Source organism: Indicator indicator, chromosome 33 (assembly GCF_027791375.1).
Source record: "Indicator indicator isolate 239-I01 chromosome 33, UM_Iind_1.1, whole genome shotgun sequence".
In the NCBI taxonomy this organism is placed as follows: domain Eukaryota; kingdom Metazoa; phylum Chordata; class Aves; order Piciformes; family Indicatoridae; genus Indicator; species Indicator indicator.
Genome location: NC_072042.1, coordinates 7979272 through 7991580, shown reverse-complemented (window position 1 = coordinate 7991580; position 12309 = coordinate 7979272). Strand labels below are relative to the sequence as shown.

The following is a 12309-nucleotide window of genomic DNA, read 5'->3' as shown; positions in this document are numbered from 1 at the left end:
TTTCTGACATGTTCAGGAGTATTTCCTATAAAAACCCCACAGCTCTTTTTGGCTTTGCAAAACAAGGGAGGTTCAGCTCTGCCATCAGGAATTTTTCTATAAAAATAAGGATTTCTGTTTCCTTGGGTACTACAACTAAGCTGAATAGAAAGGAGAAGGCTCTTACAAATGCTTCTGCTGTTGTACCACCCGCTCTGGAGACTACCTACTATAGGAATCCAGCTGGCTTCCCCATGCTCTTCCTTCAGACAAGCTCAAGCTTTGCTGAGTCTGGTGCCACATTAGAGGACACCTCTGTACTTGGCAGGGCCTGAGGAAATGACCTGGAGCCACCTTCTGCTGTACAGTTGGCATTGGGTTTGTTTTCTTCATCAAGCTGAAAAGTTGAGTCCCCAAACGTGTGAGATTTCTGCCTCCCCAGCAGCAGGGAGGGCTGGCAGCAGCTGCAGTCACTCCTCTGCTCCAGCTTCTTACAGGAAGTCCAACTCGAGGGCTTGGTGAAGGGACACCAGGTCTGCATGGTTGGTGATCCTCCAGAAAGGCATATTGTGCTGCAAGAGAGGGCACAGGGCCAGGTTACTGCATGTTGTGCTGCAAGAGAGGGCAGAGGGGCAGCAGAAGACTCTCATGCTGTGAGTTGCTGCTTCACCCAGGAAAGCCCTCCCAGGGCTCTGAGGGATGACAGCTCTGGCTCACAGCACGATGCCCTGGCAGTGATCTGTGCCCTGCCTTCAGTCAGTGACTCAACAACCCCATCAGGTCTGTCGCCACCACCCAAACTCTTTGCTCCTTGCCTGTAGTTCAGCCTAAAGGCAGATGCTAAGCAGTGACCTGACTGCTGGCAGCTGACCCCTTCCCTGCTGCTAAGGATTTGCCTGATCCTAACTGATAGCTGCAAGCTATGATAGCTGCAAGCTATGATAGCTGCAAGCTATGATCCAGACAGGCCACATCAGGACACTGTTTTACAGGGATAGCATCACAGACAGTGCCAGACAGCAGCTGAAGAGAAGCTTTAACCCCAAGAGCCAGCAAGCTGCCCCTTTAAGTGCAGTGAAAGATCTCATGCACTACAGGCCAGCTGTGTACCACAGGCCAGCTATGCCCTGGCTGCCCTGGCCTGATGAGCTCAGTGCTGGGAACTGTCCCTGCAGAAGAAGACTGCTGCAGTCCCTGTGTCCCTGCAGAGCCATGCAGGGGTGCATGTCCCAGCTGTGCAGGGCACAAACCCACCTGCTTGGCTGCCACCTCCTCGTCACGTCCATCCCCTATCACCACGTAGGTGACCTTCTTCCCGAAGCGTGACACAATCCTCTCGAAGCAGCTCTCCTTGCCTGCCAAAGCACAACCCCAGTCAGCACCCCGGGCACAGGGCAGCCTCAGCAGGTCCCTTCTTTCCAGGGCAGAAACACATTCTGAGCTTTCTGGGCAGGGGACAGCACCCAGCTGAGCTGGTGAGGCCAAAAGCCATCACTAGCACATGGCAGCTGCAGCACAGCAGGAGAGAGGCTGCTCAGCCGCAGGCATTCCTGTGCAGAGGTCCCAGCAGGCGTGGCCGTGCCGGACACCCAGCACTGCCCCTCACCTATTTTTGTAGCACTGTAGATGTTCTCAATGGGGAACACCTCTCCCAGTCCATACAGGAGAACTTTGGCAAGAGCTGGCACTAGCTGGGTGGTGGTGATCAGGATGTTCACACAGTTTCTCCTGAAAAAGGAAAAGCAGTTGGAAAAGCACAGCTGGGGCCAGTAGTGCTGAGGGCTACTCCAGCAGCTTGCTCAGCCTTCCTGCTCTCAAGAAGCATTTTAGGCAAGATTTTGATTTGTTCTAAACAGAAATTCTCTGGCAGAAATGCAGCTCTGGCAGCACAGTCCTGTTGTGGGGCCCTTCCTAACAGCAGATGCAGCAAACCCTGGAGGGTGCTCAGGAGCGGAGCTCTGCACTTTGTTTGGTGACAAAGCCGTAGTGTGACACATGGACACTGCAGGCAGACCTAAGTGACAGAAAGGGCTGAGAGCAATTGCACATTCCCAGTTCCATACCTTGACTGTATGAGCAGCAGGGACTTCAATGCAGTTTCCAGCCAGGAATCTGTTAGCACTTCTATATCAGTCCTTAGCTGCTGCAGAGCTTCCCTCTTCTGTGGGCTAAGAAGGCCTGGAAGGAAAGCAACAGGAGCTTGCCCAGCTGAGCTGCCAAGTCACTCCTAGAGCCAACACTCAGTGCAACAGCTGCAATAAATAACAGTGCTGAAGGCAGCTGACAGCTGAGACTGTCTGCAGGCACTGAGCAGTGACAGCCATGAGCCCAGACACCACCTGCACCTTAGGCTGTGGGGAGCTGGGTCAGTGCTCTTCTCTGATTACACCAAACCACAGCTCAGATGCAGGCAGCAAAATGCATTTCCCTTGTACAAAGCACTCAGAGCAGCAGGGGGTGTCTGACACCACAGACAGCAGGGGATGGAACTCCTGCAGTCATCCTCTCTGGTTTCCTACTTCCCAGTCTCCTTATTACATGTCCCTCCCCCCCCCCCCCCCCCCCCCTTTTTTTTTCCACTCCTCATACTTCTCATCCCTTTTAGGTATCTTTCCTCAAAGCATGCAGTTTTGAATGTAAAGCAGCATGAAATGGAGCCCATGAGCTCAAACCTGCTCCTGTCAGCAAACACGAGAGGAAAGGAGCACCCTGAGCCTCTCTCCAGCCATGACACAAGAACCCCACACTCACTCCAGCCCTGAAGCAGTGCTGTGACAATGAGACCATGGAGGACCCATTCTGGCTGCACTGACAACTGCTTCACCATGTAGCTTTAGACAGGTCCTGAAAAACCTTGCAACCAGGTCTCCCATGTACAAAGTATGGGATAAAAGTCTTTCACAGCCTGAGGGGTGAGTGTCAAGTGGAGGTGGTGCACAGTAATCAGACAAGGAACAATGGATACAAACTTGAACAGAGAAGGTTTCACCTTAACATGAGGAGAAACTTCTTTGGTGTGAGGGTGACAGAGCCTTGGATCAGGCTGCCCAGAGAGGTTGTGGAGTCTCCTTGTCTGGAGACTTTCAAAACCTACTTGAATGCTTCCTGTGGGGCCTACCCTGGGTGATCCTGCTTTTGGCAGGGGGGTTGGACCGGATGATCTCTGGAAGTCCCTTCCAACCTCTAACATTCTATCATTCTGTGATCTCTACCTGGAACCAGGCACCTGCAGCAAACTGAAATGCAGACTGACACTTTAGATTTTTAAAGCTGGAAGCTATAGCTTTGAACACCTGGTTGTTAGAAAGTGTGTCCAAAGAATATTCTATCCAGTGTAGGCAAAGGGCATCCAAACCCACAACCCAGCATCCTGAGTCACCATGCCAGGTGAGCTGCTCCAGCAGCAGCCCCTTCCCAGGGATTTCAGTGCCAAGATTCAGAAACAGAAAATTTATCAACATTTGAGATCTGTGGTTTCCATCGTGATTACCACTCAGGCATTGGAAGGGAAGCAAGAGAAGAGTCTAAGTGACTTTGTGAACAGACAGCAGAGGCCTCATTCCAGAGGGTGAGCACTGCACTGTCTGGCAATGGCATGAGACAGACGTGAAGACCTCAGTGAGAAGGCCTCCTGAGCAGCGAGCCCTGTAAGCCCTTTAGGCCTGTTCTCAGCAGTGACAGGCAGCCAGGGGACACTGCACCAGAAGGTTCTCTGCACAGAGGGCTGATCACCACCCCTGGCTGCAGGGCTGGCAGGCCACTCAGCTTTGGGAGATGCCTCTTGGATTCCATGGAGGTTGGGGCCCATTTCATAGAGTCACAGAATGGGCTGGGCTGGAAGGGACCTCCAAAGCTCATCCAGTCCAACCTCCTGCACTCAGCAGGGACATCCTCCACCAGATCAGGTTGCCCAGGGCCCTGTCCAGCCTCACCTTGAATATCTCCAGGGATGGGGCCTCAGCCACCTCCCTGGCCAACCTGTTGCAGTGTTCCAGCAGCCTCCTGGTGCAGAACTTGTTCCTCACATCCAACCTAAATCTGCTCTGTCCTAGTTTGAAGCCATTTTCCCTCATCCTGTCCCTGCAGGCCTTTGGGAACAGTCCCTCTGCAGCCTTCTTGTAGCCCCCTTCAGGTTCTGGAAGGTTGCTATTAGGTCTCCCTGGAGCTTTCTCTTCTCCAGGCTGAACAACCCCAGCTCCCTCAGCCTGTCTTAGGACCAGGAGGATGGATATTCAGGAAAGAAGATGCTCTGAGGAGGGATGGGAGTGGTGCAGTGCTGAGGGCCTGGTGAGGCTCACCTCCCACGTTGGCTTTGTGCTTGTCGTAGAGCTCGCGCACGCGGCGGTACCGGAATGCCAACTTCCTCATCCAGTCCACTCCCCCCTGCACGCCCACCGAGGAGCTGTGGTTGGCACTGCTGCCAGAGCCACTGAAGCCATCCGTGGAGAAGTTGTAGTTGCTGTTTCAGAAGAATAGATTTGTTAGGAGTGCCATAGCAGCAGAGTCACTGCAGCTCCTCCGGCGAGGTGCAGAGGTCAGTTCTGACAGCAGCCAGAGGAGCTTTGCACAGCCACCACTGCACCCTGACAGGGCAGAGCAACAGCCGTGGGCAAGGTGTACCCAGCTACATCTGCAGCCAGCTGAGCTGCTGTGCTGAAATTGCACTGATTCAACTCTTTCACATCTTCTGCTACAAAACCTTCCTTTGCTCTCTAACAAAGAGCATCTTCCCCACTAGTCCCTTGCTCACCCTGCAGTGACCGACCCCAGTGTCTTGCCTTCTAAACAGGACTCAGCTCCACATGCAGAGCTTTACTAGCTCAGCACTGCAGGAAGAGATCCTGCCTCACGACTTTCCCCCCATTTCTTTCCCCCTGCAGAGAGGCACTTCTCAGACCTTCCCATGAGCCATTCCAGCTCATTAATGCTCCAGATGTACCCTCACCCCCCTAACAATGTGCTCAGCTCACAGAGGGATGCAAACCACAGAGAGACTTTCCAAGGTCAGGATCAGAGTCTGGAGGGTTAGCTCCCTGTTCATCACATGTTATTGAGCACAGAGGCAACATTCAGCAGTGGCCAATATCATTCATGTTGTAACTCTGGAAGTTCTCATGCTCTGTAGGTCTTCAAGAAACACCCAGCAAACAAACACCACTTGCCAGGTTTCATCCCCTGCATGATACTGACCTTCATCCCTGAACCCCACTTGGGTTTGAAGTCCCCACAAAATACAAGAGTACATCGGCTGCACATTTCATGTATTCCTCACCTTAAATCCTGGCCATTGTCATCAGATGCCACATCTTCTATGTGCACCTGGTCGCACTCCTGTTGAAGCAAAACACGAAACCAAAGTCACAAGGCTGCAACCCAGAAACATGCTGAAGCTGGCAGGTTAAAGAATAGTGATCTGAAGCAATCCCCTCACACTGCCAACAGCACCAAGTCATGCCACACTGCTCCCACCACCCTCACACAGCCTCCTCTAGAAGGTTTCACTCCCCAGCACCTGCAGGTTCTTGCCAAGACTGGGATTTTAAGTACCAGAAAACAAGAAGTTAGGAAGTTAAGGAAGAAGTTCTTCAGCATGAGGGTGGGGAGACACTGGCACAGGTTGTCCAGAGAGGTTGTGGATGTCCCCTCCCTGGAGGCATTCAAGGCCAGGTTGGATGAGGCCTCAAGCAACCAAGTCTAGTTGAGAGGCACAGAATGATAGAATCACAGAATGGTCTGGGTTGGAAGGGACCTCCAAAGCTCACCCTTCAGATACTGGAAGGCTGCTATAAGGTCTCCCTGGAGCCTTCTCTTCTCTAGGTTGAACACCCCCACCTCCCTCAGCCTGTCCTCATAGCAGAGCTGCTCCATCCCCCTGATCATTTTTGTGGGCTCCTCTGGACCCTCTCCATCAGCTCCATATCCTTCCTGTGTTGAGGGCTCCAGACCTGGATGCAGTACTCCAGGTGAGGTCTCATCACAGCGAAGTGGCAGAATCACCTCTCTGGATCTGCTGCCAACACATCTTTGGATGCAGCCCAGGCTGCCATTGGCCTTCTGTGCTGGCTCACACTGCCAGCTTCTCACCCCCAGCACCCCCAAGTCCTTCCCCTCAGGGCTGCTTGCAATCTCCTCCTCCCCCAGTCTGTACTGACAGTGAGGATTGGTCCAGCCCAGATGCAGGACCCTGCACTTGCTTTTGTTGAACCTCCTGAGGTTCTCCCCAGCCTGCCCAGGCCCTTTGGATACCATCCTGTCCCTCTTGCACACTGGCAGCAGCACTCAGCTTGGTGCCATCTGCACACTGCTGATGGTGCCTGGATCCCTCTGCCTATGGCAGTGATAAAAATGTTAAACAGTACAGGTCCCAAGCATGGACCCCTGAGGGACACCACTGTCACTGCTCTCCATCTGGACTTCAAGCCATTGAGCACAACCCTCAGGATGTGACCACCCAGCCAATTGTTTACCCACTGAACATCCACCCAGCAAACCCACATCTCCAGCGGGGCCAGCAGGATGCTGTGGGGCCTGTGTCAAAGGCCTTACAGCAGCCCAGACAGATCACATCCAGAGGGTGTCCCTTGTCCATTGCCACAGTCACTTTATCATAGAAAGCCACCAGGTTAGCCAGGCAGGACCTGCCCCTAGCAAAGCCATGCTGGCTGTCCTGAATCACTTCCCTGCCCTCCATGGCCTCAGCTTGGCATCTAGAATCAGTCAGGGTTGGAAGTGACCACAAGGATCAGCCAGTTCCAACCCCCCTGCCATGGGCAGGGACACCTCACACTAGATCAGGCTGGCCAGAGCCTCATCCAGCCTGGCCTTAAACACCTCCAGGGATGGGGCCTCAACCACCTCCCTGGACAACCCATTCCAGGCTCTCACCACTCTCATGGGCAAGAAATTCTTCCTCATGTCCAGTCTGAATCTCCCCACTTCCAGCTTAATTCCATTCCCCCCAGTCCTGTCACTGTCTGATATCCTAAAAAGTCCCTCCCCAGCTTTCTTGTATATCGTGTATATCTTTCTTCAGATACTGGAAGGCCACAAGAAGGTCACCTTGGAGCCTTCTCTTCTCCAGACTGAACAGCCCCAACTCTTTCAGTCTCTCCTCATAGGAGAGGTGCTCCAGCCCTCTGCTCATCGTGGTGGCCCTTCTCTGGACACCTTCCAGCATGTCCATAGCCCTCTTGTAGTAGGGGCTCCAGAACTGGGCACAGTACTCCAGGTGGGGTCTCACCAGAGCTGAGCAGAGGGGGACAATCACCTCCCCTTGACCTGCTGGCCACACTTCTCTTGATGCAGCCCAGACTCTGTGTGATGGTTTGAAACTGTCTTTTTAATTTTTCCTTGCAAAGTTCAAAACAGAGAAAGTGAAAGAATGTAAATAAGTCACTATTGGGTGTAAGAAAGCAAAATAACGATTGTTCTAAACACTTCCATTGGATAGATAGAAATGTTTAAGAACTATTACCCAAAACAAAGTAGGCATTCTGCACATTCTGCGTTCGGCAGTGGGGGCAGTTGCTGGGCTGTCTGGCTGCTGTTTTCTTCTTCTCTTCTGGCTGAAGATAACACACTGACCTTGGCAGCTAAGTTTCTGCTTAACTAACTCTGCTTCTCTGTCCAGGGGGGTCTGGGGGGGAAGCTCCTGGGAGAGAGAGGCCCCTTTGGGAGGGTCCCCTTGGGGGGAAGCAAAGGGAGATCGGTTGTGCTTTTTCTGTTGATTGTATATATTTTTGAATGTCGTGAATTTTGTATATTTGTATATATTCATTGCATTTCATTGTAGATTTTAGACTCTGCTTGTAAATACAGCTTTTCATTTGCTTCCAGACTGGGCTAGCCTGGTTATTGTTGGTGGGGGGGGAATTTCAGCTCACACCAACACACTTTTTATTTTTGGCGCTCCAACTCGGGGCTCGATTGCTTGTTTGATTTATTTCTGCTCAGATTAGGAAGCAAAATGAAGCTGTTTTGGATTCTGAGTCATTCTATTTCATCTATTATCAGTGTGATTGTTTACAGATGGGCCATTTCTTGCATGATAGACAAGATTGTGAGATATGTGGCATATAAGTCATTTCTTTGGGTTAAGAACAAGTTACTGAATGTTGGTGAATTCTGTTGTGGTCTTATTGGGCTAAGAAGCTATGGTAACTCAACTATGGATCTGCTAGCAGACACATATGAGTTTGTTACTCCTCTTACAACTACAGAGGGTCTTTGTAACCAGTGGTACCCTAGATATCTTGTACTAGCCTTAATCTTAAATTTGTTGCTTCTTGGAATAATCATATGGCTACTGATAGCACTGTGTCAAGAAAGACATAAGGCTACTTGCTCTTCCAACTCTGCTGTGAATGTGAAAACCAAGCCAGTAAATTTGGTGGCCACTGTAACCAGAAAGCGTAAAGGAGCTGCAGGAGGAGATGCAGATGCTGCAGGAGATGGTGCAGATGGAGATGAGGGTCCTTCTACTCAGGGTCCCTCTCTTAAGAAAGATCCTTCTGATGAGGAAGAGAGGGTTAGCCTTAAAACTCTGGTAGACCTCTTGAGACCCCACATGGATGATGGAGATGTAGGTCAGGATGTAGACCCTAGTAGATTAGCAACTGCTGGTAGTGCCTCTGAACTCAAAGAAATTCAACGGAGGATTAAAATAGGATTATGGGGACAGCGACCTCAGGATGATGATGATGATGATGATGAGGATGACATACAGTCAGCTAATGCACCCAGACAGGAAATTAGACATGTGAGGAAGGATTACATCAGAGGAGATAATGAGCCAGTCCTGTCTTGGCTAGCCAGGTGTTTTGATATGGGAGCCCCAGCATTGGTGGTAGGTGACAAGTCGGCCTCTCAGTTGGGGATGCTCTCAAAGGATACAGGCATAGACAGGCACCTAGGCAAGTGCATTGGTAAAGTTTCTCTGTGGGCACGCCTCCTACTGGCAGTCTCGCTGAGGTACCCCAGCAGAGATGATTTACCATGGAACCCTAAGCCTTGGACCACAATAGCTGAGGGAATCAAGCGTCTGAGAGAGTTTGCTGTGAGAGAAGTAATGTATGGAGATCATAAGACTCTGAATCCTGATGAAATTCCTGTTGGAACAGGCCTTGCCAAAAAGCTCATTAAGCTTGCTCCTCCTAATTATGCTACTATTCTGGCAAGCAGGATTGTGGCAAGAAATTATGGTGGAGCACCTCCTACTGTTGGCCATTTCACTGACCAAATGAGGCAATTGGAGGATAGTCTTGCACGTACTTCTTTGGTTTCAGCCATTGAAACTCTGTCTGGAGAAATAAAGAATTGCATGAAAGAGCTGAAGGAGGAACTTAAAACCTCCATATCCAACTTGATGAAGGGGGATGATTCTAATTCCTCTTCCTCCAGATGGATACAAGTTTCAGCTGTTAGGAACAGACGTGCTCCAAGAAGGCCATTCCAGAATAGGTCAAACCAAAACAGACAGCAGAGGCAATCACGTGGCAGTATCTGGATAACTGCGTGATCAGTTTGGTGAGAACATGAACAGATGGGATGGTCAACCAACTTCTGATCTTTTCAAGAGGTTACGGGAGCTGCAGAGGGGCAGATCCCGAGGTAGCAATACCAGGAGGGTAGCTGTCGCTTCCTCAGTTTCCCAGAACAACTCTGATAGCTCCAACAGTGATCCTAATTCTGGTGCTGGACGTTGTGCCAGCTGTACATGTGGAGGTAATCCCCACCATTAGGGGTGCCCTGCCTTCCGCCAGGGGGAGGTAAGGGATAATGGAGATAACAGAATCTATTGGGATGTGTACATCCAGTGGCCTGGCACTTCAAAATTTCAGAAGTACAGGGCCTTGGTTGACACAGGAGCTCAGTGCACCATAATACCATCAAATTATCAAGGGGGAGAATCTATAACTATTCAGGGAGTCACTGGTGGATCTCAAGAGTTGTTTAAGATAGAGGTTGATATAAGTTTAACTGGGAAGCAGTGGAAGAAACATACTATTGTAACAGGTCCTAATGCACCTTGTATTTTGGGAATTGACTTTCTGAGAGAAGGGCGTTTTAAAGACCCTAAGGGTTACAAATGGGCTTTTGGAATAGCAACTGTAGAAATTGATGGAGGAAAATTGAAGTTGTCCATTAGACCTGAGCTTTCAGATGAATCTGCAGTTGTGGGACAACATGAGATAGAGGATGTAAAGCTGCCGGTTGCTTCTCAAACTGTGCATCACAGACAATACAGAACCAACCGTGACTCTTTGGTGCCCATTCAAAACTTGATTCGTCAGCTGGAGAGTCAGAAGGTCATCAGCAAAACTCATTCACCTTTCAACAGTCCAATCTGGCCTGTGAGAAAGCAGAATGGAGAGTGGCGTCTGACAGTTGATTTCCGTGCCTTGAATGAAGTAACTCCACCCATGAGTGCAGCTGTACCAGACATGATGGAACTCCAATATGAGCTGGAATCCAAGCAGGCCAAATGGTATGCTACCATAGACATTGCTAATGCTTTCTTCTCTATTCCCATAGCAGAGGAATGCAGGCCTCAGTTTGCTTTCACCTGGAGAGGCATTCAGTACACATTCAATCGTTTGCCCCAGGGGTGGATTCACAGTTCAACCATCTGCCATGCAGTGATCCATGATGCTTTGGAGAAAGGTGGAGCTCCAGAACACATTCAGTTCATCGATGACATCATCGTCTGGGGTGAGACTGCTGAAGAAGTCTTTGAGAAAGGTAATAAAATCCTTGACATTCTCTTGCAAGCTGGTTTCGCTATCAAGCGAGACAAGGTGAAAGGACCTGCCAGAGAAATCCAGTTTCTGGGAGTGCGGTGGCAAGATGGTCGCCGTCACATCCCAATGGATGTGATAAACAGAGTCTCCACCATGGCAAATCCCATCAACAAGGAAGAAACTCTGCGTTTCTTAGGCATAGTGGGATTTTGGAGACTGCACATTCCTGGATACAGTCAGATTGTGAAACCTCTCTATGATGTGACTCGAAAGAGAAACAGTTTCCAATGGGGTCCTGAGCAACAAGCAGCCTTTGACCAGATCAAGCGAGAGGTAGTCCAAGCGATGGGTCTGGGACCTGTCCGAACTGGTCCAGACATTAAGAACATTCTGTACACGGCCGCGAGTGACAATGGTCCAACCTGGTGCTTATGGCAAAGAGCTCCAGGGGAGACACGAGGACGTCCTCTTGGTTTCTGGGGTCGTGGCTACAGAGGCTCAGAGGCAAACTACACTCCAACAGAGAAAGAGATTTTAGCTGCTTATGAAGGAGTGAAAGCTGCTTCTGAAGTAATTGGAACTGAGTCACAACTTCTTCTAGCTCCTAGATTGCCAGTTCTGAATTGGATGTTCAAAGGCAAAGGTTCTTCACCACATCATGCAACGGATGCTACCTGGTCTAAGTGGATGGCTCTGATAACACAGAGAGCTCGAATGGGAAATCTCGAAAGGCCTGGTTTGGTGGAGGTGATCACAAACTGGCCAGAAGGCACAAGCTGTGCTAAACCTCCAGAGGAGAGAGTAACTCGTGCTGAGGAAGCTCCTCCTTACAGTGATCTGTCTGATGATGAAAAGAGATATGCTTTGTTCACAGACGGTTCCTGTCGTCTTGTTGGGAACAAGCGGAGATGGAAATCTGCAGTGTGGAGTCCAACGCGCAGAGTTGCAGAAGCGAGAGATGGAGAAGGAGAATCCAGTCAATTTGCAGAGGTAAAAGCTGTCCAGCTAGCTCTTAACGTAGCTGAACGTGAGAGATGGCCAAAGCTTTATCTCTACACCGACTCGTGGATGGTAGCCAATGCCTTGTGGGGTTGGCTGAAAGACTGGAAGAAGAATGGCTGGCAGAGGAAAGGAAAGCCAATCTGGGCTGCAGATCTGTGGCAAGACATTGCTGCTCACATTGAGAGAATCCCAGTGAAAGTGAGACACATCGATGCTCACATTCCTAAGAGCAAAGCTACTGAGGAACAACAACACAACCATCAGGCAGATCTAGCTGCAAGAGTTTCCCAGGTGGACACAAACTCTGATCCTGATCCTGATCTTGACTGGAAACACCGAGGTGAGCTGTTCTTAGCTCGGTGGGCCCATGACTCGTCAGGACATCAAGGCAGAGATGCAACCTACCGATGGGCTCGTGACAGATCCATTGACATTTCCATGGATGCTATCACACAAGTCATCCATGACTGTGACATTTGTGCTGCTATTAAGCAGGCAAAGCGGATCAAGCCCTTGTGGTACGGTGACCGATGGTCCAAGTACAAGTATGGTGAAGCCTGGCAGATTGACTACATCACTCTACCTCGTT

General features: G+C 50.3%; 1 protein-coding gene across 2 annotated transcripts in view; it reads right to left on the bottom strand.

The window, feature by feature from the left end:
* Window positions 1-436: 436 nt before the first annotated feature.
* EYA3 (EYA transcriptional coactivator and phosphatase 3) overlaps window positions 437-12309 on the bottom strand; it is a 46955-nt gene continuing 35082 nt past the window's right edge. For both annotated transcript variants that reach the window (XM_054395472.1, XM_054395473.1), the window contains 6 exons: window positions 5252-5310; window positions 4278-4438; window positions 2043-2157; window positions 1586-1707; window positions 1234-1334; window positions 437-551 (listed from right to left, as the gene is read on the bottom strand). In XM_054395472.1, the coding sequence (XP_054251447.1) occupies window positions 471-551; window positions 1234-1334; window positions 1586-1707; window positions 2043-2157; window positions 4278-4438; window positions 5252-5310 (639 nt within the window). In that variant the 3' untranslated portion in view covers window positions 437-470. The remainder of the gene's footprint in view (window positions 552-1233; window positions 1335-1585; window positions 1708-2042; window positions 2158-4277; window positions 4439-5251; window positions 5311-12309) is intronic.